Source organism: Simochromis diagramma, unplaced genomic scaffold (genome assembly GCF_900408965.1).
Source record: "Simochromis diagramma unplaced genomic scaffold, fSimDia1.1 OVJJ01000031.1, whole genome shotgun sequence".
NCBI lineage: Eukaryota > Metazoa > Chordata > Actinopteri > Cichliformes > Cichlidae > Simochromis > Simochromis diagramma.
In genome coordinates, this window is record NW_024386983.1 from 785457 (window position 1) to 812984 (window position 27528).

The following is a 27528-nucleotide window of genomic DNA, read 5'->3' on the forward strand; positions in this document are numbered from 1 at the left end:
ACAACAAGGTAAATCTTCACCTTTTAACAGGGCAGACGTGAGTGTGAGTGTGGAGGAGCTGACACACAGCAGGACCAACCGGCCCTGCAAAACACAACGACCTAAACAAAGACCTTTATTGGCTGCTGCTCATTAAAGTCGTTTGGTTTTACTCTGATTACTCGTCAAACAGCTCACATGTATAAATCTACACTTCCTACATTTCATGCAGTCACAGTATTACAGGCCTTGCTTCACAGAGAGGAAGTGGATGCAAACAGCTTCCTGCTTTAAACGGATCATTTTCACATTGACGACAGCATCACTGACCCACTGCGTTGTGTGTCCTTATTATCCAATTCATCCTCACTCCCAGCCGGTCGCAGCAGATAGCCCCGCCCCTCCTTGAGCCTGGCTCTGCTGGAGGTTTCTTCCTGTTAAAAGGGGGTTTTTCTTTCCCACTATCGCCTTGCTCAAGTGCTCGCTCACAGGTTTACTTTCTGGTAAAAGCAATCTTGGTTATGAATTCAGAGAATAATAATAGCCTCCAACATGATCATTTTAAAGGATTAATTAATATTAACTAAATACCGATAAGGACCTAAAGTTTATATTCAAGGAGCTAACTTATTTATTTCTGGTCATTTTTACGTTCATAAATACATTCAGTTGTTTTCCCACATATTTATGTCATCAGTGCATTTTAAAGGAAGGCCATAGAAGTCAGCTGGTTTATTTTAGAGGGCAGTGGCGTGCCTCACGCTGTGTTTTGATGTTCAGAATCCAAAGTCAGCGTGCTGACGATTCAAACACCGACAGTCACGAAACATCTGCAAGGTGTAATCTCTAATTATAAGCACGGATCCAGGAGCTATATCTGTGAGTATGTGTCACGCTGTGTGAAGACAAGCTGTGAGTTTTAACATCTGTGAGGCTGCGGGCGACAAAACACCTCGTCACACACTGCTCCCCGAGCTCAGGTGTGATCAGACCGACAGCGCCTTTAAAACTCAACCTCGTCTTCCCGAGTCGCAGCGAAACGATAAACGCTGAACTAAGAACGCCGTCTGCTGCTGTGGGAGCTTTCTACACGAAGGAACCGTGACATCGATGAAAGAAAACCCCCTGCTCATCTCTTACATATATTTACCGATGACCCGAGATGGTACGAAAGCCAACGTTTTCTAAATGTGCATTCCTTTTAAAGGCCACCAGGGGGCGACACCTGAAAGAAAGACTTCCTGTCCTTTAGAGGTCTACGAGGAAATAGCTCATGGACCTCATTACTGGTTTCCACACACCAACACAGTGATGGTGTAAATCAGGAGTGTCAAACATGAGGCCCGTGGGCCAGAATCTGCCCGACGATGACTCCAATCCGGCCCACTTTAAGTTTTGCAGTTTTCCCTCCACGCCACGCCAAACTACAGGATATGCTCTGTGAATTAATGAAAACTTTACATTGTAAATGCATAATTACAGGACAGTCTGAGCGATGAGCTACCAGAACCTTCTCTGCAACTTTCCTACCTGTTTCAAGCCCAGTACACATCACAGTTTTCCTTTTAGGACATTGCAGGCCAGACTGAGAGGGCGAGCGGCTTGATTCTGGCCCTCAGGCCACACTTTGCCCCTGTGTGTGGTCGATTCTGCACAAAAAGGTGGCGAAAAAGCCGAAGGAAAACCTGGAAGTGCTGCTGAAGGATACTGGAGGCACGCGGTCGTGTTTTGATTTGAACTTGAGCAAAGTTGGGGGTGAAATCTTTACGGCTTCAAAAAGGCTTCATGCAGTAACAGATCTCATTAGCAGAGGACTCACTGAGGGCGAAACATCAAAGCAGGGCAAAGTGCTGACGTTGAGCTGAACGCCGACTTCACCAGCTGCAGAACAACTCATGAATAACTCGGCCTCTTCCTACCAGCTCCTTACTGGAGAACTTGAAGTCTGCAGACTCTGAAGGAGCTGATCAAGCACAAGTGCTGCGTAATAGTTTCTTTAAGAAGCTGTTTGTTGTATTGCCAAGAAAACAGGAGGCGGAGGCGACGGCGGGGAGTCGGCTAATGAGAGATGAGAGCTGCAGCTAGCTCATAAATGTGTAAACGCAGACATCCGTCCAGTTCTCCGACGCTCTGCTGCTGCTCTCCGAGAAGCTTTCTCTGGAGGGAACGCCGCTCGAGTTCAGGTCGACTTTTATCTCGTTATTCTGCAGGAGGACTAAAAAAGGTTTGCAGTTACTTCAAGAAAAGAAAAATGCCGCCTGGAATCACACCGTGGGGATCTGATGATGCAACGCTCATTACAAATAAAACAGAGAACATGGAAGAACCCACAGCAAACAGGGAGGTGAGTTTTCTTTATGCAATCCAGTATCATGATGAACCCACAGAACATACAACACCACGGAAACCTCAAATTAAAGCTGAGCTTCAACTTTCTGAGCTTTAAAAGGCTGAAACCGTCCTCGTCAAGGCAACCAGTGAACTTCTTCAGTGTTGACGGACCCTCAACAGACACAGGTAAGGAAAGCCCTGAATCTGAATTTATCAAAGTGAACATAAGGATAAGCTTTATTTGTCAGTTGCAGTTGCCTGCAGCTGAAATGACAGACCTACAGACAATATACAAACTTACACTGGGGAGACAGGTCAGGCTAGAAAAAGGGATAGACAGTGAAATATGTAACATATGGGGGCAAAGCCAGGAGAAAACAAAGGGTTTCTGCCCATGATGACTTCCAACAAGTGAGTCATCATGAGGAGAAAGCACAGAAAACTCCATAGCACACAAAGAAGCACAGATATCATCACACTCAACGCCATGAAACACAGACAAGCAGCATACGGGCGGGGGTACGCCGATGTACACAGTGGTCGCGGACGCTGCAATTCCTCGCGCCTCCAGCTGAGCCGCTGTCTCCATCGGGGGAGGGGGGGTAAGCACGGTTACCTGATCAGAACTGATCAATCAGTTCTGATCAGGTAACTGTGCAGCAACCAAGGTGTCTGTTTAGTGTTCGAGTGGGAGGAGCCAGACGTCTGAAAGCCACGTTAATAACTAGGGGGGAGGGGGAGGGGCTTCAAAATAACTGCCCGGATTTGTTCAAGTTGCCAAGTTGGGAGGTTTCCTTCCTCAAAGATTCCTGCGTCATATGGCGATCTCAGGTGCACAGAAGGCCTGCTCACCTGCTGTTAAAACCAGCCAGTCAGAGGAAAGCTGAGTTAAAGCTGCAGGTTGTTCACATTAAATTGGACCTGTGTTATTTCCTGTCATATATCTGCTACTTTACGAGCGACAGCCAATCAGAAGGACAAAGGATGCCCTGTGTAAGATAAAGAAGGATTATTTTGAATGGTGACTCGTGCTAAGCTGCTCTGATCAGCGTGGTCATGAACCTGTGTGAGAGCTGGCCGCAGCAGCAGTGTTCCCGTCCCGCCGTAATACGGCAAACCTTTGCTCTCCGAATCGTTCCACCCACCTGGTTTCCGGCGTACTGGTCTTTTCTTTCCGCTGCAGAAGCGAACTTTGCTAAAGACGCTGAAGATGTGTCGCTCACACAGAGACCTCGGGTCTTTACTGGGACTTGAGCGTCGCTTGTTAGTGGCGACTTTGTCGCTGTTGGACTCGCGGGCCTGGCGCTTCTGTCTGATCAGGGAGCTGGCGATAGCCGCCGCCATATCTCTGAGAGGAGGACGAAGCCACAGAGGAACAAAATATCTGCTCCTGCTGTCCGAGTCTGAGGCTGACGACCCTTCAGTCCAAAACAGGTGACATGTCGCCTGACGGGCCTCGGAGGGACCGAGCCAAGATGAAAAATCTTCTCCCTTATGGCAGATCGTTGATTAAGAACCAAAACGTTAGAGATCCACTGTGTGGAACAGCTGATGCACAACGGTCACACGTACAGGCTTCAAAAGAAAAACACCAGAAGGATCCTGAAAATCCACAAAAGTGAAGAACCCGGAAGTCGTTTCACGTTCGTGCGATTCACCGCACAAAACCTGTGTGAACTCCGATGTTAGGAAACAGATATTCCTCTTAAACAGTTTAAATGGTTGATTTATGAGTATATGTTTACATGTTGAGGCTTCCTTTCTGACGACTAATCCAAAGAACGGTGATGAAGTCCCCGCACTCTTCAGCTGAGGGTTTGGAAATAGATCACAAATCCTGATGGAGCTCTGAAAGACGGAAACTTTAAATATCCAGAGAAGAACAGAATACCTGTTCCCTAAATAACCCTACAGGTTCCCACACAAGTTAAGACGCAGCACTGGCCTGGAGACGATTAATAAAGGAATAAAGAAAAACTCTGAATGAACATTTGATGAGTGATTACGCCTCGATCGAGGAGCTCATCGTGTCTGCTGGGTAATTTATCACTTTAGGTCGCCTCCATCTTTCAGACGCTCCGATGGAAGCGCACATGGCAGCAGGGATTTTCTCGATTTACGCGCCACAAACAGAAGAATCAAAGAGCTTCACCGTGACGTTTCTTCACATCTCTGTGGAGCGAGAGGAAAGCATCTTCATCCACCCGCCTACATCAGCTCGTCAACAACTTCCCGACATGCAGAAAAAGAGGAACAAACCCGAGAAGTTCAGAATTATCCCAGAGAAGAGCCGATAAAGCCGCCGATTCCACGCGCATGCACTCCGCTCTGCTCTATTTTACTCTACTCTGTTCTCCTGCCTCATCCTCTCCTCCTCCTCCTCCTCTTCCTCGCAGGCTGAGAGCTGCTGAATGTGAAGAGAGAGGAGCGAGGAGAAAAGAGAGCAGCCGTCAGCGAGAGATCGAGGAGAGAGAGAGAGATGGAGAGAGGAGAGGTGGAGGTGTGGAAGAAGCTCCTAAAAATATTCCGCCTGATGTTTCATGTTGCTCCCACATCAGACCACTCCATCTTCACTGCAGCATCCCGACGCACACGAGCGCGTTACACGCCGCAGGACGACTGGTTACTACAGAACAACATCAGCATCGAGGCGCCCCGCTGTCGGAGTCGTGCATGTTAGAGAAAAAAAACCTTTCGTTTCACTTTAATCTTCAAACCAGATCATCACAAATTACAGCCAAACGCTGGCTTCTGCACTGAGCGCAAACATTTTGAGCGCTGACATTTTGAGCGCTGACATTTTGTTTGTTTGGACCCAAAAGTGACCAGATCTGGACACGAGCGTGGTTAGAAGACCTCATTTAGGCTCTGATCAATTTTAAAATGAGGATTTTCTGCTTTTGTTTTGAAAATATATCTACGGGAAAGGCAAAAGCAGCTGGCGATAAAAAACCTCAGAATCCTGCAAACAACACGGCGCTGTCTGATATCACAATCTTTTGCAGCACAATCCGCGCACAAACATGTTCTGGAGAGCATCAGCATGAAAACAACTTCAAAAGCTACGTTTTCACTGACCTAATTGAAAAATAAAACAACTGAATTTTAGGATTTTGGGGTTGTTTTTGTAGCAGGACACAGTTTGAGAAAATTCAAAAACTATAATTATTACAGAATTATTAGCAACAAGCACACTTCTCTAGAAAATTGCCACATAGTTCAGACATAGTCCTCATCATTTTGAACATTAATAAAAAATAAACTTTTATTGATCCCTGTGGTGAAACTCCTCTCTGCATGTGACCCATTCACTCAGCAAAGCAGTGGGCAGCCACCAATCTAGCACCCAGGGGAGCAGTGTGTGGGGACAATACCTCGCTCAGGGGTACCTCAGGGTAGCCGTTCAATGGATTCGAACCCCCGACCTTCCGATCATAGGGCCACCAATCTACCTACCGAGCTATCCCTGCCCCTACGAAGCAGCTTAGTGTCATTTTGAGAAGGAAAATCTGTCGTAAGAGGCGGATCTCCCACAGGGCTGCTCCGTTATGGCAAAAATCCACACTTAAGGAAACTGAGGCATACTGAGTGTCTTGATGCTCAATCATCCAGGTAAGGAGATCCCAAAAGGTTGAGTCTGTTCATCTGGAGGTTTCAGTGGCGTTTCATCATCATCAGGCGACTTCTTCAGTCTCAGCGGACTGCAGGTTTCAACATTATAAACAGGACATTTGGACAATGACTGAAACCAGCCAATGGGCTGGGAGGTCACTTTCTTTATCATTAATATGCAAATTGACATCAATGGTCATGAGTCCCATTCACAGAGAGTTGGGGAATGGCTGCAATCACAGCATGTAAGATGGTGACAGATGCACCCTTAGGCCCCTCCTCGATTCAGAGATGGTCTTTCCCTTTTCACATAAATGGCCCCCTTGACTCCGCCCTCAAACCAGCGTTCCTCCCTGTCCAGGATGTTACATCCTCATCATTGAAAGAGTGTCCACCCACATTGAGGTTGTTTGGTTGTGTATGGAGGAGGTTGGGGTGGATGGATGGGTGCAGGAAACAGAAATGTTCAGACAAATCCTGATCTTTTCCTCATCTGATCATATTCCTGATGAAACCAGATATTTACATTTATATTACTACAGAGCAGACGGCTTATTTAACAGTGATTTGTGGCCCATCTCTTGCTGCTGTGGGTTTTATTGTGGAGCAGAAGCCCTGAGGAGATTCTGATTTATTCACGGAGGGAGCAGATAAACGCGGTGCAGTAAAAGTCTTCACTTTTTCCATGAAGCATGTAGTTTAAAACAACGGAAACAAGGTGCATGTTAAATTGTCGAGCTCTGCAACCTCTCAGTTTCTGCTCTGAAGCGTCTCTGCTGTGCCGCGCTCACACTTCCTGTCAGAGGCTGTGAAGTCAACTGCAGGGTTACATAAAGGCATCTTTATTCCCGCTGCATCTCTACAGCGGCAGCACACACGGCTCACGAACACGTCGCCGGGGCTGAATAACCATGAGATCTGCTCCAAGTCAGGAAACGCTCTCTGAGCCCGCAGGCAACGACGTGATCTGACACTCAGCCCGCCGTCCTGTCGTTCTGCGCTCAGAGCAGAAATGATTCACTCATCGCTTCACATCTGATCACGCTGTGAATGCTGGAAAGCTGCAGCCTCAGGTGGGGAGACAAACCCAGAGAAAACTGATCCCAGCTCTGTGCACACGGCTGAGTCTGAGCTTCATTATGAAAGAGATAAATCTACAACAAGTATTTCAGATATGGATTAAAATACAGCTTTTTTCTAGATTCGCTAAATGATTCTTTGGCATAAGATTTCCACTGAAGCCTCTTTATTTCAGACCTCTTACTACTAATGCTTCTACAACTGTTTGTTAATACAGTTAACCTCTCAGCAGTCGTGCTATTGGTCAGATAATGTCATTAAAACGGCTCCAACAGCACAAACACAGTCCAGAGGTGCAGTTCAGGTGAAGCTAGCAGACCGCTAGCAGCTACAGCCGCCTGTGTCACCAATGGATCTATTAATGCAAACTTTAAACCTTAATACAATTAAAACAGGTGAGTTATTAATAAATTGTCCTACGAAGGAAGAAATGATTTGTAGAGACCAAAATAGTTTTTCTGTCAGGCTGTAAACGGGCTTATTTCTGCTGTTGGACATTTCATCGTGGGAGTCTTTTTGGACTGACTCTGGAGCCCCCTGTGGACATTAGAGGGACTGCACCTGTGTGTTGGCTTCATTTGCTGTCATATTTCTGGCATCCAGTAGCCGTCTATAGCTGCATGTTTGTGTTTTAATTACCGTGTTTATATTCTTTCCTTGTTGTTTCTGCATTGATGTGTAAATGGAAAATAATACAGATCCATATTTTTATTCTGGTACTCCAAGGCATAGCTTCACATTACATTACAGTTTCTTTAAGCCCTCCCGATAAGTGAGCTTTCATCTGATTGACCAGCTCTGTAAGCCTACCGAGGGGCATGTATAGGCCCAGTGTTACCAGTAATCAGTCCAAACCAAGAACTCAGAGCATCTGATTGTTCGGCTCAAACAGGTGGTGAGGTACCTGAAACCCCACAAATGGCTTCTTAGTCAGACGTCCACACCTACTGTGCTAAAGACAGGTGACCACAAGATCTTATTATTATGGGGGTGGGCACTTATGCTAAAACACTGGTCCTTTGTGACTGACCTAATAATACGGCGTACTGAGCTGCTGCAGCTATTCTCCTGTTAAATCTGCTGATTAAAGCAAATTTTGGGGGTTTTAGGATCTGGTTCTGATCCAGATCATCTCATTTTTCTTTCTGGAGAGTGAAATCCTGCAGAGAAGTGTGAAACACTTTCAGCAAACAGGTCATTTCAGCGCCGTTAAAGACGAAGGCTCCACCTCTCTTTGGTTTGTCTCTGGACCTGAGGCTGAGGCGTCCAGCAGGATCCATGGCTCACGCACCGAAGTGAAACTGAATGGGATTGACTTCGTCACTAACCGGGTGCGCACGTGTCAGTGAACGCACCATCATGCTGAATGTAGGCCTACACTCTCGTAGAAAAAAAAAAAAAACAGGTCAGCGTCTTTAATTACTGTCGTGTATTTGCGTCCTCGTACCTGCTCAGTGGGACTGAGGGAGGAGAAACGTCTCCGTCGCTCACTCTGATTATCAGATCCTGACGCTGCCAGTTATCCTGCCCAGATCAGGTCAACAATGTCTGACTCACTCGATGTTAAAAGGATCGTGTAGTTATTAACTTACTGCTTTCCGATATCTGTAGAAACAAATGAAAATGCTTATTTGAGAGGAGATGTGCAAGACTCATGTCTACCTCTAAATCTCTTAACCCAGTTCTCTGACACTGAAGCTGAGGTCTGTGGGCTAAATCCAGCTCCTCACAAGTTTTAGTCTAGCACATCGCACATCTCCTTGTAGCTCCTCCATTCCTTAAAAGCCCACTTTCTATTGATTGGTGAACATGTGGAAGCCTGCCAAGAGTACGGAAAAATCATAGTAAAGAAAACGCTGGAGGCCAACTCCAAGGCAACCACGCAAACGTGGAAGATAAAGATACGAAGCACCGTCCCCGCCAGTGTTCTCCATAGACCTGCAGCTCGTCGTCAAAAGCAGAGACGCACATAGATTCAGGAGTGGAGTGGCCATCAGTCACATCCTGTACGTGGACGACTTAAGTCTGTACGCCACGATAGAGCGAGGCATCGACTCAGCGATCCACATAATCAGGATCTGCTGTGAGGACATCAGGATGTCATTCGGACTGTAAGAGCGACACGTGCTGAGAAGCTGAACGGCAGGAATAAGATCCAAGCCATCAATACGTACGTCCCCCAGACACCCAGCTGGGATAAGAAGGTGGTCACAGGAGGAAGTTACCGATTTCTATGTATGTGGCCATTGGAGGAACTGCAGCTTTAAGCTTAACCGAACCCTTTTCTTCTTCTTTTTATACACTTTTAGTACTTTGTGTGGTTTGAATAATTGATGTCAGGACAGATGAGTTTAATTCAGGTTTTGTTTGGTCTACATCGACTCTGCAGCCTGCATCAGGGACTTAACAAGACGACTGTCAAACTATTAGCTTGCTAATGTTGATATTTATCCTCCACCTCCAACTGTTCACTGTAGACAAACACCTGTACGACATCACTGACCTGTCCTGATGGTCGCAGGTTCGATATCTGCTGAATAATGTAAGTGTGATAGGTTCATACCTGGGAGAGTCCAGGACCGAAGGACAGGAAATCCACTGTGGCAGCACCACAATCGATCCCACGGCTCATTGACACCCAGCAGGTGTGTGTGTGTGTGTGTGTGTGTGTGTGTGTGTGTGTGTGTGTGTGTGTGTGTGTGTGTGTGTGTGTGTGTGTGTGTGTATACAGTTCAGGTATGTTTCCTGATCAATAGACAGACTGCCTCATCAGAGGGCAGGAGAATGTCAGCAGGGCAACAACAGCAACACCATTAAACTGCCAGAGAACACAGTACACACAGTACACACAGTACACACAGTACACACTACAAACTCAGTACACAGGTTGCTCATGGTATGAGAGAACCTCTCAGACTGAATATATGTATTTAATACTGCATTTGTCTTCTGCCCAACACAGTGTGTTAACCACAGAGTCTGGCTGAGCGGTGACTCACAGCAAAAGGTGGTTTAAACCCACTGAGCTGCAAAGCTCTGCTCTCACTGTTATCCTGTAATAAAGAGGTTAGACTGACCAAACATAAATAACTGAAATAGGGACCAATAATGATTAAACACTGTGGTATGAATGTGTTGTTCTAAACAGAAAGGTGAGAATGTGGAACAGGTAAACTCGATAAGGACACAGCAGGAAAAGAAGGAGGAGAGAGATAGTGTGAGGCACAGGTGAACTTAATCAAGGATCGAACCTGTAAACTGAGGAAGGAAGACATGAGATAAATTATTAGGTTCTAAAAGAAACAAAAGATGAGGGAAAGTAAGGCACAGGTGAACATAATCAAAACAATAAGCACTGTGAGAAAAGGAGGGGAAAGCAGGAAAAAAATCAGAGAGCGAACACAGGAAACACGAGAAACCAGGAACAAGGAAGATGTGCAAAGCGAGATCAAAAGACCGCGACGATGAACCAGGACAGCTCTGGGATTTACTTGCAGGAAGACAGTAAGTATGAGACGGGAGGTGTTTTCAAAAATAACCTGGAAAAAAAATCTATTCCAGGTCCATCAGAGACACATTCAGCCCAAAACTGAGGAAAGACTCCAACAAACAGCGGCGTGGGCGGCACAGAGGACGGCCGCTGGATGTTCAAAATGTTAACAGCAGCACGTATTGTTCCTCCGTCTATTGTTTCACGCCGAGCGTGCACACAGCGATATATTTTTAAAAATCTGCCGTTTCTCCTGCCGATGACTCACCGCTCATAACAAACACAAGCTCAGAAAGCTGGCCCGCCATCACAGAGATGATCCGAGAAGCGGGATTCAGACGACTTTATAGGACGGCGTGAACGACACGTGCAGAACGGTGCGAGCAGCTCAGAGGTGCAGTCAGACTGGACTCTGGCTGCATCTACAACAACATGAATCTGATTGATTAAAAACAGCAGCACTTCATATGTGATGTGCTTTACATAACAGTGAGGGCATCAGGTGGAGAGCTTTTATGTAACACGTGTAATTTATTGATTTTGACTTGATTTAATGGATAATAGAAATGATGTGTGAAGAACCGTAAAAGTCTTTATTTGGTCATTCCACGGGAACGCAGAAAGAAAGGAATTTTTCCCTCTGTGAAAAGCAGGAAAAGGGTTGTTTTTTTTTTATATGGACACTGATTCGTTTTAAGTGTTATGTAATATAAATTTGATAACGTTTGAATATTTCTGTCTCAGTAAACGGGCTCTGTTCACTGGGCAGATGCTGCCATCTGCTGGATGTCAGGTTAACTGCAGGTTTGAGTCTGTGGGGAGGAATCAGTTTCATAAAGTTTTTTTAATCTGTTTTCTTCTTGTTTTGGATTTTAATGTTTGGATATAAAGTTGATGTTTGTATTTTTCCACTTTTACCTTAAACCTGCAAAGAAACATTAAAGTAACTTTTTCCTGATCTGGAAAAGGCCGTAAACACTTGGATTGTGTAAGAGATTATGCTTTTTACATATACATATATAAATATAAAATATTTTAATGAGGTGGAGTTAGTGTGACGCCGTATCGAGGCTTGAATGATCACATGCATGGCTAAATGCCCGGTGGGCCGATGGTGATTTTTCGTTTTTATGGGTCGATGATACATATTGTCCAGATGCTGGTCGATGTGTAACAATAACTCAGTTTGGTGGTGGCTGTGGCGGAGCTTCCACAGAGGCCAGCAGGTGGATGGGGGAAAGGAGAGGCAGGAGGAGGAGAGACCCGAGGCGGCCGCCGGTCCGAGTGTCAGGTGAACTGAGCTTCAGGTAAGAAGTTATGACCTGCAGTCTGTCTGGGTCAGATATAAACCAAGTTTAGCTGGAGTTTATTTTCGTTACCATCAGTTACAATAACTCGTACTGCGTGCTAGCTAGCATGACGGAGTTTCTATACAGCTGGGTGGTGCTATGATGTCACTGATAGTGAACTTTATTTTGTTCATAAGGTTAATTATTAGAGTTGCCAACCGTCCCGTAAAAAACGGAATCGTCCCGCATTCAGAGAAAATATTACGCGTTTCGTGTTGAGCTGAGAAGAGACACAGTTTGTCCTGAACTTCAGCTACAATGGAACAAAGACAGAGCTGGAGTTATTCTGTGTCTTTACGCTGCAGCTGCCTCTTCTCCTCTCATTCTGTCCCCTCTCTCTCCTGTTGCTACTTCAATCATGAAACTGATCAATGATCAGCTGATCGGCTTTTCTCTCTTGTTTGTTTATCGCTCACTTTGCGCCGAAAGAGGAAACCAGCGGATGTCGCGCTAAACAACAGCAGCACGTTTAAGCTTGATCAGCTGTTGTTAGAATTTATTTAATATTAATTTCTAGTATCAGCTGATGTTTGCTGGAGCCACAGCTGTAAAGCTGCTCATCATGATGTCGGTTTGGATATGTGGTGAGAGGGAAACATGAAGATGAAACCAGGAGATGTCCTTACTGAATCATCAGAGCTGAACAGGTGATGGAGAAACAGGTTTACCTTTTAGGTGACATGGATGAGTTGAAGTTATGAGCAGTTTCTGAGAGACAAATAACACCAGGATCCTTTTCTGTGTAGCTGACAGCTGGTAACTGTGCAGGGGCGGGTCTAGCAAAGTGTTGCCAGGGGGCAGGTAGGGCATTAACAGGGAGAGGGGGGCACAAAGAAATACTTTTCTTTCTTATTCTCATTTAAAATGTTTTGCTTTTACTAAATAATTATCTGAATCTTACAACCAAAGTTTTTATCTGACGTAAAATGTATAGAAATCATACATATACCAACAAGACTGTACATCACTGTCAGAGCAGCATTTTCATTCAAAGGCTTTATGGCTTTAATACCTGGGGGGCCGGTCTCTAGTCAAAATGCCCGAGCCAATTTTTTGTCCCAGTCCAGCCCTGATCACATGACCACAGTCTGAACACAAAGCTGCACAGTTAAATGTTTCATGCTGAATCACTAACTCAGGAGATTCAGCTGAACTATTTATCGCCTTGAATATGGACACAAAGCAGCTTCTCTACATCCTGCGGCCTGGTGGATCTGAAGAGGTTCACATCCACTCGTGACATTCCTCCTGAATAAACACCACAGAAGAAGAACTGAACAGCCAAAGCTCAAGCTGACACGGCTGCTTCTTATTCGCTGTCAGCGAGGTGTCGTCACAAACTGAATTCTGGACGTGTTGCTTGCAGCCAACGTTGAGATTTAACTTTTGAAGCACTGGCCAATCAAACCACATTATGTAAATACTGCGAGAGAGCACGGTGGCTGTACAGGTGGGAAAGATTCAGCCTGTTATACGTCAACAGTACCTGTAGTTCCAGCTAGCTTGTCTGATGCTAACTGCTGACTCATCTAGCTGACTACTCATCTAATTGTTGCTATGACAACCATACTTGTAATATATAGATAGATACCCACCTAAAAGGAGCGCCCGCTATCAAGCTCCAGTGATCCTTCCTGCCTGAAACTTTAAAGGTAATTTCTAGATGAGACTGTGTATTTAGCATGTGGCTAGCAGCAGCGTTTAAGCTAACGTGAACGCAGTGAAGCAGGAAGGGTTGACCTCGCCTCAGCTTTGAGACGATTGGAATATAAAACCCCTTTCTAGTTTTTTTTCAGCCAATCAAAGTGCTTTACAGCACATTCACTTTTACCTGCATGCTGTGGGTTTAGCATCAGACGGGTCTCTGCTGAACCTGCTAACGTTAGAGTGCAAAAAAACAAATCTTCACAAACAAGATGTTGCTTTTCAGGTGACATTTCTTAAATTCATTTTGCGGTTCCAAATTATTCCAAGTGGGTGAAAATTCAGTAGAAAGTAGGGGTGGGGGAAAAATACTGTGTAGTATCGTGATATTTTGTTTGCTAATAATGTATCGAAACAGGGACAGCAGAAATCGATATTTTGTTACAAAAAAGGTTTTTGTGCTCTGACTTCAGAGCATGTTGATCCTTTTTCTGAGCAAGAATCCTGACATTCCTTCACTGTCCAAATGTGTTTAACTTGTTTTTGGCAGCAATAAACATGACAGTTTACTTATTTTAATTTAAGACATGTTTTATTTTAATCAAGTTTAAAACTTTTTTATTTAATGTAAAATTATATTTTGTTTTAATTTACTTTCAAATTCTTCAGTTGCTGAAGGGGCTGCATAGTTATCATAAATTGCATAGTTCAGAATAGCTATAATTGTACCAGATGGTTGCATTCAGTTAAGTTGGACTAGACTGTAATACAAACCGTTCAGTTTGTTAACAATAAAACTGACTGAAATGAGAGAAAGACTGAGTGTGAGACTTTATCAATATTCATTTTATCTAATAACAAAGTTTACCTTTATGTACAGAATCTGAATATCGCAAAATATTTAAAAAAAATTGCAATAATATCAAATCGTGCGTTAAGTATTGTGATAATATTGTATCGTGAGTTGTATGGTGATTCCAACCTCTAGTAGAAAGGGGGTGATGCAGACCTAACTCCACCCTCAGTCACTCAGTCTTAAAGCCGAACCCTAACTCTCAGAGCCTGGAGCGTTTCGGTTCGTCTTGAAGTTTTCCTGTTTCCTGTTTCTCCACATACTGAGCCCTGAAGTGGGTGTGGCGTTCACTGTCTACTAGAAACAACTCCTAACCCTAAACAGGTCAACTGGTGGATGTTACAGAGGTTCCCCCTCTCCAAGGGTCAGGTGCAGACCTCGCAGTTAAAAAGACAAAAAAACTCAACAGATCAAACACAACCAAAAAGACAAAGAAACCAAAAAGATTCAGATTCACATAAATCTGAAGCATTCGTCACAATAAACACTACACCTACAAAAATGACCAAAAGTTTAACTGAAATCAGGATTAAACCTTTTTTCTGACCTGGAACATAAACTTTTACCACCACGTCTGCTGAATCATCCGGAGGGTTCAGTTCACGAGTCTCTGCAGACGCCCACCTCCACCTGAGCTCCTTTCTCAGACCTCTGCTGGTCACATCTCACCTCATTTCTGTGGTTCATATCCACAGTTATTTTCATAGTGACAAATGTAATTTGCAGCTGTCCTCTGTATTTGTTGCTGTGCGTTTCCTCTCAGTCTCATGGAGGAGGAGGAGATGCTGACTGTGCCCAGCAGAGGGAGACAGAGACCCTTCTACAGCTCCTCTTCCTCAGCTCCTGTTCTGTCTGTGTTCAGACGATGTTTCGGTCGTTGTGAATCATTCATGTCATCATGTCAGCCACTTTGAAGGATTAAAAAGAGAAGCTGAAAACACTCCATGTTCTCATTTTAGACCACACTTTCAGGCACAGCAGCAGCTCGAGGTCAGCTTTCTCTTCCTCCATCAGCTAAAAAGTCCTTTTCCGTAACACGTCCAACGTCAGTCGAGTAATTTAGTTATAGAGATGTCAGCACAGCACGCACGCACGCACGCGCACACACACACACACACACACACACACGTTTGTTTGGTATCAGCACCGAGAGTCTGCACAATTAAAAATCATCTGAACTGAATTTCTAACCTGTTTTTATTTGGTTTCAGATGTTAGAGTTGATGATGCAGGACACCTGCTGAAGTTTAACCTGCAGGCGTTCTGTGACTGTCACACTGATGGTTTCTATAACTGTGAATCTTGGACTTGTGATTGACGAGCCTTAAGCCAATCAGCATGCAGAGGACGACTCAAACAATGGCGTGACAGAGATTTATGAAACAGATTCAACTTTTTATTCAGCGTGACTGAAAGTGGATGAGTCCACAAAAAGTGTTCAAGTCAGAAAAGCTGCTTTCCCGCCGACCGCAGCCACAGCTATCACCATCTGGTGGCCTCACGATAGAATGCAGGTTTATGGCACTGATGGAGGATTCTAGCTGCTCAGCAGTCCTGGCTCTGCTTTGTCCTGGAACATTATTATTCACTGCAGATGATCAGATATCCAAAGTCCTACGACGCGTTTCTGCCATCAAATTCAAAATGAGCTCACAGTGTTTCCTCTACTGTGAGTAAAATGTGGGTTTATGAGATTAAACTCAGGATGTAAAAACTGTAAAACAATAAAAACGGAGCTGAAAAAAAGAAACCAACTCTGGAAACTATCAGAAACCAAACTGAATTAGAAACAGGAAGTCAACATGAAAGATAAATCTGTGACGAGCTGCCGACCAAGCAGTGACGTGTTCCCTCCACATGATGCTGAAGGTGCATAGATTTGTGATGAAGGAGCCTTTCTGCTTCTCCTTCAGTTTGACGCACGTGATCCAGTCTGAAAAACTAAAAATCTACAGCAGACCTGGTGGACCTGACACAGGAGCCGAGAGACGGTGATCGACTGTTTCACTGAAGCTTCATCAGAGATGCTCTCAGTGGAAGGACGGCTGTCAGGAAGTCGCTTCACTGAGCAGAGGAACAGGTCTGATGGAGAGATGGACGCACATCAAGGTCAAGAGGAGGTCAGGAGGAGGTCCATCAAAGAGGCTACAGACATCTGAGAAACACGGTGGAGACTCTGTCACGGTTCGGGCTGCGTGTCAGTCAGCGGTGTTGGACAAACTGATGAATTATGAAGTCAGAGTTTGAGCCATCATGCAGTAACATCTGGAAACATCTGAGTGGCAGCAGCTTCATTTTTCAGCATCACAATGATCCCAATCACACTGTTAATGCAGTGAAAGCACACCTGGATAGAAACGCACACGTCGGTCATGGGTCGGCCTCCCAGAGCCCGGACCTCACATCACTGAAGCAGTGTGAGATCATCCTGACAGAGAACAGAGCAAAGGGCAGAAACATCCAAGAAGCCTGGAGAACTGTTCCTGAGACGGTTCCTTAACGGGACAACAGAGAGCTGAAGAATAAAGGTGCTCATACTGAATATTGTGCGTCTGCATTTATTTTAATAACTGACATTTTCCTAAGAAGTGTGTGTGTGTGTGTGTGTGTGTGCGCGATTTCTACTTGAGTCCGTCCGGAGTCACTTGATATGGACGGGTCTCTGGGTCGGAGCAGCAGAAATGCAAAGTGCTGACTGAGCCGAGCAGACTAACAGCTGCTCAGACAGAAATACACGAAGGTGTAAATACGACGGAGACAACACACACGCGCGCACACACACACACACGCGCACACACACACACAAACACAGTGTGTGGGCTAATTTTAGTTAGCATGTTCTGTTTCTGTCACAGGCCTTTAAATGTTGCTCTCGCTGCTTTTTGTTTGACACAGAAACTCAAAACTAAAACGAGAAACTCCAAGAAAACTGACCCAGAATCTCCCCCCGCACTGCCAGTTTATTAGGCACACTTATCCAAAGTAATTCAGCAGTTTTTCAGTTTAGAGATGAGCTTTATCGTCACTGTGGATGCTCCGTGAATCATCATGCCTTCAGCTCTGCGCTGTTGGAATAAACTGTGTTTTATCAGCCTGTCGCTTCAGCTCGACTCCCAGCTGTCAGAGGATGAGCTTGGAAAACTTTCAAATAAAGTCACAGAAGGCCACGCCCCTAAAAATGGTAATTATAAACAGGCAATGATCTCTAGAGACGAATCCAGTTTGTTTTATCAGGTTGTAAACATGTTTAGTTCTGCTGGAACGGTTTAATACAGGAGTCTGGGGGGACTGACACCCCCAGTGCACGTTAGAGGAACTGCAGCTTATTCCTGGGAACCAAAAAACATCAGGACTGGTTATTGGAGGGGGGACACCTGGAGTCCAGATGTGAGGTTCAACTGAGACTTCCTGCTGTCTCTAAACGAAGGACGACAGGTTTCTGTCCTGCTGCCGAGCAGCTGATGGGTTTGTGTGTTTATATATAAGCAGATATTTTGGTGATGTGAGAATCTGTCAGTCATCAGCTGATGAAGGTGTGAGACACCGAGACCTTGACGCTGATATTTATAATCGTCTACGAACACGGGACATGTGAGGACGCGGCGAGGACGCGGCGAGGACGCACAGTAACATTTGCAGAAGCTGGTTTTTGATACTTCACAGGCACTCCTCTACACGCTAAACGCCATTATAAAAACACACCTGCTCATGAAGCGCGTCATGAGAAAAATTGTTTTCTGTGAGCTTTCTGTCATTTATACGAGTCGCAGGTTTCACTGCAGCAGGTGTTTTACTGAAGTGTGTGTGTGTGCACAGGTTGTGTCCCTGCAGTCACACACTCAGGTGTTTGCATGTCATTTGCCTTTCTTTTGCAGAAGAGACCTCGACCTGCAACAACTCCAACACAACATGGGATCCAAGCAAGCGCAAAAACACAACAACACACCAATCAGACACACAATAAATCCATGCAGCAGGTGTGCCGTGTTAGTCACGTTTAGTCTTCACCTACAGATCAGCTGATGACGTGTTGACGTATTCGACATGTATCGATTTTCTGTTTTCACAGCTTTTGTTTCACTTTGACCAAACTTAAGATTAAATATTTAGAGCCTCACACTTTCACATTAACCCCCGCGCCCCGTCACACACTCTTATCCTGACTTATCGTCTTCTTGGTTTGCAACAAATCAGTCGTCTCTGCTTCGCTGTCCTCTTTTCTACGGTTTACAGTCAGACTGCAGGCTGTTACCACGTTGCAGTCTTTGCTGACCTGTCATGATACATGTGGGATTGGTGCTGTGTGCTGGTGGCTCTTTGGCTCTGCAGACAGGGACTGTGGGAATTCAACCAAAGCGATGACTACAGAGATGCACGTCAGCGCAGTCCTCCAACGAGGCAACAACGTCCAAAACTCACAAGCTCCAAGAAGTGATCCCTCTCTGTGAGAGGATCGCTGCTAGCTGAGCAAGTGTGGCTTTTTTACAGAAGCTGCTGTTTGATTGTTATTTATCCTTCCTTTGGTTTTTTATTACTGTATTCTTATTTTTCACCGATTTTGTTTCAGCCTGTGCATTTTGATAAATACCTTGCAAAATGACAACAAACCTTCTTGAATCTTGAAGTATTTACATAAATGCAAAATACAAAAAGTGAGACGAAACAGAATATTACAGATGGTTTTAGAAACAACAATGATGCAGGACAAGAAGCAGGCAGGAAGTGAGACACAGGTGAAGATAATGTGACAGACGGGAAGTAAAAACTGAAATATGACGAGAAAACCAACAGAAAATTACCAAAAGACAAACACAGAGGGAGGAGCCAAGTGCAATATAACAAATGGACACGCCCACTGCGACGCTACCTGGTTAGCAAAGTTGTGCTATGACACCTCAAGCACAGCATTTTCCCCATGTTGGTGACTGTGAAACTGCATGCTCATTGGCTAACTTTAGGGCGGAGGGCCGTTTCCCCTTCTTCACACATATACAGTATCAGAAGTCTTTCTGCAACCACAGATATCGCCGCCCTGGTGGCCATTTGAATGAATGTCGACAGTAAAACTTCACATTTACATCCAGCTTTACTACTGTGTTTGGGAAGAACAGACATGGAAACACTGGGCAGACAAACAAATACAAATGACTAAAACTCAATAACAACACAAAAACCATGTTAGGTAGACTCTTGATTGGTTAACTTGAACAGGATATCAGTTTCTGTCATGTAAAAGAAGAAGTTACAGAGAAACATCATCTCTCTTCTCTGGTTCGCTGCGTGCTTTACGATGGTCACAGTCAGAATGTAGGTTCATGATTATTGTGACGTCTCTGGTTTTGGACATATTTTACACTTAAATGATGGTGTACCACAAAGCTCTGGACCTCTGCTTATCTCATGTATTTGTGATATTTATGCTAACAACATCCTCCATGAACTGTCATCTGCAGATGACACTCTGCTGTATGCCCGTCCTGTTAGCAAACCTCCATCAAGCACTTCCCTCAGCTGCTCCACCCTGCTGCTGCAAACACACCAGGAACTTTCCAGAACACATTTCCAGTTTGTGAAAGACGATCTCAAACTCTTCTGGAAAGTTTCAGGGTTCAGCTTCGAAAAGGAGACGAACAAGGGTCCCAAACTTCCCAAAGCTAATGTGGCCTCTAAAACTCTTCAGTCTATTCTGAATCAGAAACACCTTCTCACATAAACTCCCCCCAAAAAAGACGTTTCTGCAGCTTCATGCAACAAAAGACAGAAGCAACATAAAAGAAGTCAGCGCGACCGGACTCAGGGACAGATGTTTGTGCATATTTCTGTTATTTAAAGTAAATGATGAGATTATAGAGGCGGACATGGTAACTGTGAGGTTAAATCACATCATGATTCTGAGTTGTGAGTCTTCCTCTGCTTTCACCAGCTCTGATCACTACAAAACAAAGTGAGCATTAAAGAATGAGAGAGGACTCAGGTGGGCGCCGTGTCTCCTGAGGACTCACCCTGCTGGCTGCTGTCTTTGTGAATGCTGCCCTCCTCTTCATCGGCCTCCTCTCCTTTACTCTCTCTGGACAGCAGACGCCGAAACAGGCTGTAATAACGGGTCATGGCAGGCAGAAAGCTGACTGAGACTGAAGCTCCAGTCACTTAATTAGTCAGTCAATCAGTGCGCTAATCGATGAGGCAGCCACTGGATCTGTCGCCGAGAGCCAGTCACTGTTAAACACAGAGGCTCAGAGCGCTGCACACGCCTCCACGTGACCACGCGCAGCTGCTGGTACATTAATACCGAGGGAAACGCTGACAACAGCCAACAGTCGTAGTAAACACCGAGCGCTCGCGTGTCGCCTCCTCAAAGGTTTTCAGACGTCAGAAGGTTCATGTTCCCGCCCAGCTGCGCATTTGACTCACTCGGTCCGTGAGTGAGTTTCAAGTATGATTTCCTGTCCTGAGCACGAGTTGTGTCACTGTTTGCTGCAGGCCTGATAAATCACAGAGGGGGGTCAGGTTACACAGCTGGTTTCTGCAGCAGCTCCTGGTTATGCAAAGCAGCGTAAACCAGACCTCAGCAAGTTTATGAAGCACGGAAGGCTCGTTTTTCAGGTCTAAAAACATCATCTGTTACTTATTTTAGCTGCTAAATCCAACTTTTAAAAATAGGTACGAGTCCCCAGATAACGAGGAGTGAGAGAAGGATCTCAGGTGAACCAAATACAGCAGTAACACAGTTTGCATTATAGGGGCGTGGCCTCTTTGACTGACAGGTGGATGGTGACACAGGTGGGTGTCAGGCTTCACCTGAACTGGACCTCTGGACTGATTTTGTGCTGTTGGAGCCTTTTTAATGACATCATCCAACCAATAATGTGGCTGCTGTGAGGTCACTGTGGTAACAGACCACCTATGAAGTCTGAGCTCCAGTTTTTTTGAGTAAAATTCCAGGATTTTAATTGGATGTAACAGATTAGCAGGTACCTGTGTCCGTGTGAAGCACCTGTACAGTCTGTGGAGGCAGACTTAATCATTTCTGGCTCAAAGAAATCACAGGTGTATTTGAAGTGCCAGGAGCCTCTCCTCTCAGTACGTGTGGATCTGTCACGGCTCCAGTCAAAGGCTCGTGTGGGCTGTCTCCAAACACCAACTAGGACCGGGTTTATTTACTATTTATTTTGAAATCTACATTATTTGCTATATTTGATGATCTTTGTCATTCTCCCAGGATACTATCCTGTTAACTGGTTCTTTGATATCTAAGCTGGCCTGTAATCAGGAAGGCTACGCCCTCTTATCTACCTGCGTGATCACCTGTGATTTTTCAAGAGAACTCAAACATGAACTTCAGAGAGAAACTGGAAATCCTCTGGTATCCAGTCTGTGTTTGAGGTCATCTGGCTCCCAGTACGCCCTTTGGCCCCCTGCTGTGCCAAAAACAAAGACTACCAGACATCTGCTGGAACCTGTAACTCCTCTCAGTCCTGTTTCTAAATCTAAGTCCTCCGTGATGTCACAGTATTGATTTAGGAAAGCAGAGATGATTGGATGCAGATCCCAGCGGGGTTTCCGGAGCAGCTCTGACGGAGGAGACCGGCTGCTTGTTAAAGGAGAAAACGTTGGGCTGAAGTCTGAATTCTGGAGCTGATCGGAGAGCCTCTGCGTGTTAGTGATGAGGGAGGGCGAGGATGCAGCTCTAAGCAAAGTGATGGTAAATATTTTAAACATCCAAATCAATACCAAGATTTTCCTGAAAGTACTTTACATAAAATCTTCATGTATACTTTATGTATGTAAATAAATAATATTAAGGTGCCGGTAGATGTTCCAGCTCTGCACCTTTACAACAACAGCAGCTCTGCATGACTTAAAGTTCAAAATAATCCTTCTTTATCTCACACCGAGCCTCGGTGCAGCCTCGGTCTGAAACAAGCTGTTTTAGTCACGTCCCTTCACAAACCTAAACCTCACAAAGACTAAACAGAAGGTGGGAGGGGCTTCTGCGTGGAGCACGCCTGAAGATGATGACCATGTAAGGATATCCCATCTCTGTGACATCACTTCTTATTACTGATTACAGTTTTAAACTGTGTTTAAAGTGCGAAGACGAGGTTGTTCTCTTCATCTGAATGAACAGCAGTAAATAAACACTCAGTGACCTTCCACATCTCTACATTTGCTTCTGATGATGAAGGTTCCTATAAAAATAATCTCCACTGGAGCTGAGAGCCTCTGTGAGCTCAGTCTGTTTACACGTACATCGTCACGTTTGAAGCTTCATATCCTCTGATTATTGGAGAGCGTTGGCTGAGAGCAAACAGCTGACCAGCAGCTGGGCTCGCCCCGTCGAGCCTCCTTTTGTCTCCGATGCTGAGGATGTGTGTTTGTTTTTCAGCTGCAGCCTCGAGCTGCTGCAGTCTGTTCCCCGTGTGACCAGCAGGGGGCGCAGAGCAGGCGTCAGGGCGTGACGATGGGGGGGTGCTGCACTGAAGGACAGATGGTCCATCCCACTGCATCCACGTTTCCCTGTGTGATCAATGAACCAATCAGCTGTCAGCAGGCTCGGCTCTCTCTGGAGATCTTCTTTTTGTGTTTATATTAAAGATAAGAACCTTTAGGTGCACGGCAGAGAAGAAGAAGAATGAAACACAGCACAACACAGCAAGAAACATGGTGGAAGGAAAACAGCTCAGAGCTGCAGCTGAACCCAGAGGAGAAGAAGCTGAGGCTGAATCTGTGCCTGCAGTCTGCTGATCACTTATCTCCTTATCATAAATGTACGTCCATGTAAAGCATCTTATAATCAGCTCAGTGTATGTACGGTAATCTGTCTAAACATAGTTTCACCGTTTTTTTTCTATCCTTGGATCTCTATGACGTCACAAAGAGAGGACATCTTTAACATGGCCATATGCGAGGAGCAGCCAATCAGAGAAAAGCTGGCTCAGTGGGCGGGGAGCGGGTTTCAGACAGAGGATCAAACTCTGGGTTTATTCTGAACTGTGAATCATGCAAAGCCAGCCAATGACAGCGTCAGGTGCTGAACAATCATAACAATAAAGTCATCAGACGTTCATTTATCAGATGCTGTGATTGGCTCCTCTGTACGGTTCTCTGTTACAGAGCGCGCTCAGCTCACGTCCAGACCTGGTCTTCGTCACCGCTTCGTGTCCCAGCACCTTAAATTAATGAGGTATTAAAAGCTTTTTAAGTTCACTTTTATGTGCTGATGCTCTTCTCTTCCCAAGGTCATGCAGACAGACGTCAGTAAAGATGACAGAAGATAAACTGAGACAGAAAACAGCATCAAACCTGCAAACTGTCTCCGTCTGCCTCTGAGCGAAAGGCAGAAAATAAACTATGAATCTGTCAGAATGAATAAAGGAGCTCCACAGGGTTCTGTGCTCGGGCCTTTTTCATCTTACTAAATATCTCCTGCAGTCATCTCTCCTTCAGCGTGTACATTAAACAAATATTTAGGTCTGCTTTTTTTTTCATGTGATCAATATCGCTAAAATTAGAAACGCCCTGTCTCACCCTAATGCTGAACAAAGAAACTATGTGTGTGCTACTTATACAGATTAGTTACATTTTATGCAAAGCCGGTCTAACTCACTATCCTCATACTCAGAGGTCGTTTCTGTGTGGCTGTGACTCCCTCGTAGGTCACAGACTCTTTACAAAGTTGTGATTTATTAAAGTCAGCTCTGGATTTACTTTCTCGACTGAAAACATCACAAGACCATACTTTATCAACACACCTGCACAGGCGAAGCAGGGACGGACTGGTCCTTTACAAACAGGTGGGGACTCTTATTTTGACGGGGTAAGCGTCGTGGATGCAGGAAGCTGCTGGAGCTGCAGAGGGTTTGATGGGAGCGTTAATGCAGCAGAGACATCCATCCTGCTCGGCTGCTGCAGCCACACCACCGCATTACATTAGACTGTTCATCAACCCTGTGTGTGTGTGTGTGTGTGTGTGTGTGTGTGTGTGTGTGTGTGTGTGTGTGTGTGTGTGTGTGTGTGTGTGTGTGTGTTGCAGAGACCGTTTCCAGAGGAGCCTCATAAATAATTGAAAGGTCTGCTGACTCTCTCTCTCTCTCTGTCTACATGACGATACACTTTTAGGTTAAGCTCGCTCGCTCCTCTCTCTCTATGACACATGCCGTCTCTCGCCCCTTCACACCGTCTCCATGGCGATACTCTTAAAGGACCATGCCACGTTTTCTTTGCACGCTGTCCCGTTTGCCGACGCAGAGGTGACATCAGGCTCTGTGGTAATAAAACAGCAGGTCTGCTGATTACTTTCAGCCGTCAGTAGCGTTTCTGTCTCTATGGCAGGAAAAAAGCTTTTTCACAGCTCAAGGTCACAGCTTCAGACAAACAGAAGCATCAAGTCCTCTCCTTAAAGGCTGCAATCATTCAGTGTTTGTATGTATACTTAACAAAAATCACAGTTACTGATCAAAAAACAAGCAATCATGCCAACCCCAGCAAATACTGCACAACATCACAGCACTGTAGCTAAACTAACCATTTATCTTTATCACTGCTGCTGAATAAAATATTATGAATCCAGCTCAGAAGTCCCAAATAAAACGTGCTGCATGTCCGACGCACTGCTGGTCCTATATCTGCTCCAGTGAAGCTGGATGTTCATATTAAACATGGACAAAGTTTTTAATAACGAGGTCAGAGTATAATCTCTGCAAACAGCTCTGAACACTCAGTTTCACGCAGGTTTTTCTATCTTTGATGTGTATGATGTCATAGAGAGTCAATATCCCTAATATGGTTGTCTCAGGCACAGAAGCCCCACCCACTTTCCTTTCTCGGCAGCCGATCAGAAGTGAGTTGGTTAAAGGGCCAGGGGGACTAAACCAGCTTGTTTCAGGCAGTGGGTGAAGTGAGAGGCCCAGAATCAGACAAAGAAGGATCATTTTGAAATGTGACCCAAGTGCAGCCAAAGAATGAAAACAAGGAGCTGCGAACGAGCAGCAGATGTACTTCAACTAAGATCTGGAATGAATAGTGAGTGTTAGCAGGCTGTGGTCCTGGTGTGCTCATCTCCAGTCACAGAGTCTGTGGTGTGATCACCATCATCCAGTCCTCCGCCTAAAAAAGCAGCTTCTTGCATATTTATGAGTTTGGAGGTTCTTTGATTATTTCTCTGAGCTATATGTGTGTGTGTGTGTGTGTGTGTGTTTAAGAATATTTTTAGATAAAATATAGTTTTTATGTTCCATTTGGGTAAAAGAAAGGACAAATGATATAAAAATGGCTGGACATTAATCAAACTAACCCTAATCACAGACAGGTTGTCATGGGTGGATATTAGGAGGTTAAATTCAGCCTGCTGGAGGTGAAACGACAGGTTTAAAGTGAGTCACACATGCGTCTGAGCTCGTCTGTCTTTGGGAGCAACTGGCCAAAAAGGCCGTGACACCAGGAGGATGCTGAACCATCAATCTGCTCTGAAATCTAAACCAACATCCTCCTCCCGACGCCTTTACTACAGAAATGTAAGCGAGAGAACATCTGTGACACAGCCAAGAATCGCAGCTGTCACACACGAAGAGCTGATGAAGACGGAGTGGAAAATGATTCAGATCTCTGCGAGCCTGTCAGGACAGAGTGAGACGCACTAATGTGGGTTTGACATGTTCCCATATTTCATGGGACGCTCTTCTCCTCAGATGACGGACCTCCTGTTTCCCGTCGTCCAAACTGGATATTACGGATCATTTTATAGTGACAGGCTTTCTGCTTCTAATAACCTCCTAACATGCACCAAGTCTCCGGCTGTTTAGAGTCCAGGTTGGGTTTGGTCACTCAGAGGAGTGCAGGCCGGTCTCAGGTGAAGGTCACTCGGTCCATCGTCAGGAACGTTCTGGTCTCAGCCTCGTGTTTTTATCCAGCAAACAGGACACAGAATATCTGACCTGCTTCTGGAAGGACTTGCTTTGCGGTGACAATGAACTCCTTACAACAGGGGTGGAGAACTCCAGGCCTCGAGGGCCGGTGTCCTGCAGGTTTTAGATCTCACCCTGGGTCAACACACCTGAATCAAATGATTAGTTCATTACCAGGAATCTGGAGAACTTCAGGACATGTTGAGGAGGTCATTTATCCATTTAAATCGGCTGTGTTGGATCAAGGACACATCTAAACCCTGCAGGACACCGGCCCTTGAGGCCTGGAGTTCAACACCTGTGCCTTACACCAAGACTGGAAATTACCAGATGGCCTCCATTCGAAGGTCTGAGTCTTTGTGCATGATGTCAGATCAGCTTAAGCCAAAGGCTAAAGATTCAGATTGACAAACATCCAGCAATACATTGTTTTCCTTTAAGTGCTTTTACTTTTCACCTAAACATAAAGTCCAAGGTTTGGGCCATCACGGAGAGCGTAACCGAAGCCCTGGATGGTTCTGTAAATGACTTTAAGCTGTTCATATCCACCACGTCACTACGGTCCTAATCAAGACTAGGGTTAGGTTTCACTTTATTGACAAGCTAGAAGGTATTAAAAATCAAGCCTCATAGCGGCATCCTCACGGTTTCCTGTTATGGATGTCCAAGAAGTGAAAACTCCGTCCGGAGTGGTAAGGAGCTGGAGGTCACTGCTTCATCAGTCATGGCCCGGATGGGACTTAGTGTCAGGCCTGAGCGTACCCCTCTCCTACCTCGATTGAGGGTTTTGTTGCCTCTGCTAAACTGCTTAAATAAAATATCCTGCACTCAAAAAGGGAATTTTGCAACTTCTAAGTGTAACAGTGAAGGTTAGAGCTTGTGAGTAAGTATGATGTCTTCCATCTTCTTCCTGGCCTATTCTTTTCCTGGCTCTAAAGTAATAACCAAGCCAAACCATACTTGGTTTTTAGGCAGTTTCAGCTTTACCTATTGGAAACACCCATTTCACTCAGAAACCTGGAGCCTTTAAACAGAGAGCCACTCCACACTTCCTGAACAGGAGAAACTGGGATAAAAACACCTTAAATAATATTAAATGAGCAAAGTACTACAACACAAACTGCCCAAAACTCAATACCAAGAGCTGACAGATTCATCCAATCACCCAACCTTAGGAGGCGTAAAGGGGTTTCCAACTGTTTCTAAGCCGAGTCTGAACATGGTGTAGGAAAAGAGGCCTTTAGTGTGATGTGCAAAAGTTCCTGCACCAGTCTGATGTCATTATTT

The 27528-nt window shown here is 45.1% G+C and overlaps 1 protein-coding gene and 1 long non-coding RNA gene across 4 annotated transcripts in view; one reads left to right on the forward strand and one right to left on the reverse strand.

Moving 5' to 3' along the window:
- LOC120738493 (fibroblast growth factor 12-like) overlaps positions 1 to 27528 on the reverse strand; it is a 45120-nt gene that overhangs the window by 8712 nt on the left and 8880 nt on the right. The window contains exon 1 of one of the 3 annotated variants that reach the window (XM_040039782.1): positions 20341 to 26429. The exons of 1 other annotated variant lie outside the window; for it this stretch is intronic. In XM_040039782.1, coding sequence (XP_039895716.1) covers positions 20341 to 20446 — 106 coding nt within the window. In that variant the 5' untranslated portion in view covers positions 20447 to 26429. Of the gene's footprint in view, positions 1 to 3455; positions 6074 to 20340; positions 26430 to 27528 lie in introns of those variants that run through there. One more of the 3 variants, XM_040039781.1, reaches the window with a different exon arrangement.
- On the forward strand, positions 345 to 7882 carry LOC120738494. The gene is made up of 3 exons (XR_005696987.1): positions 345 to 470; positions 2908 to 2912; positions 7871 to 7882. It is a non-coding gene; the product is annotated as an uncharacterized LOC120738494 (long non-coding RNA).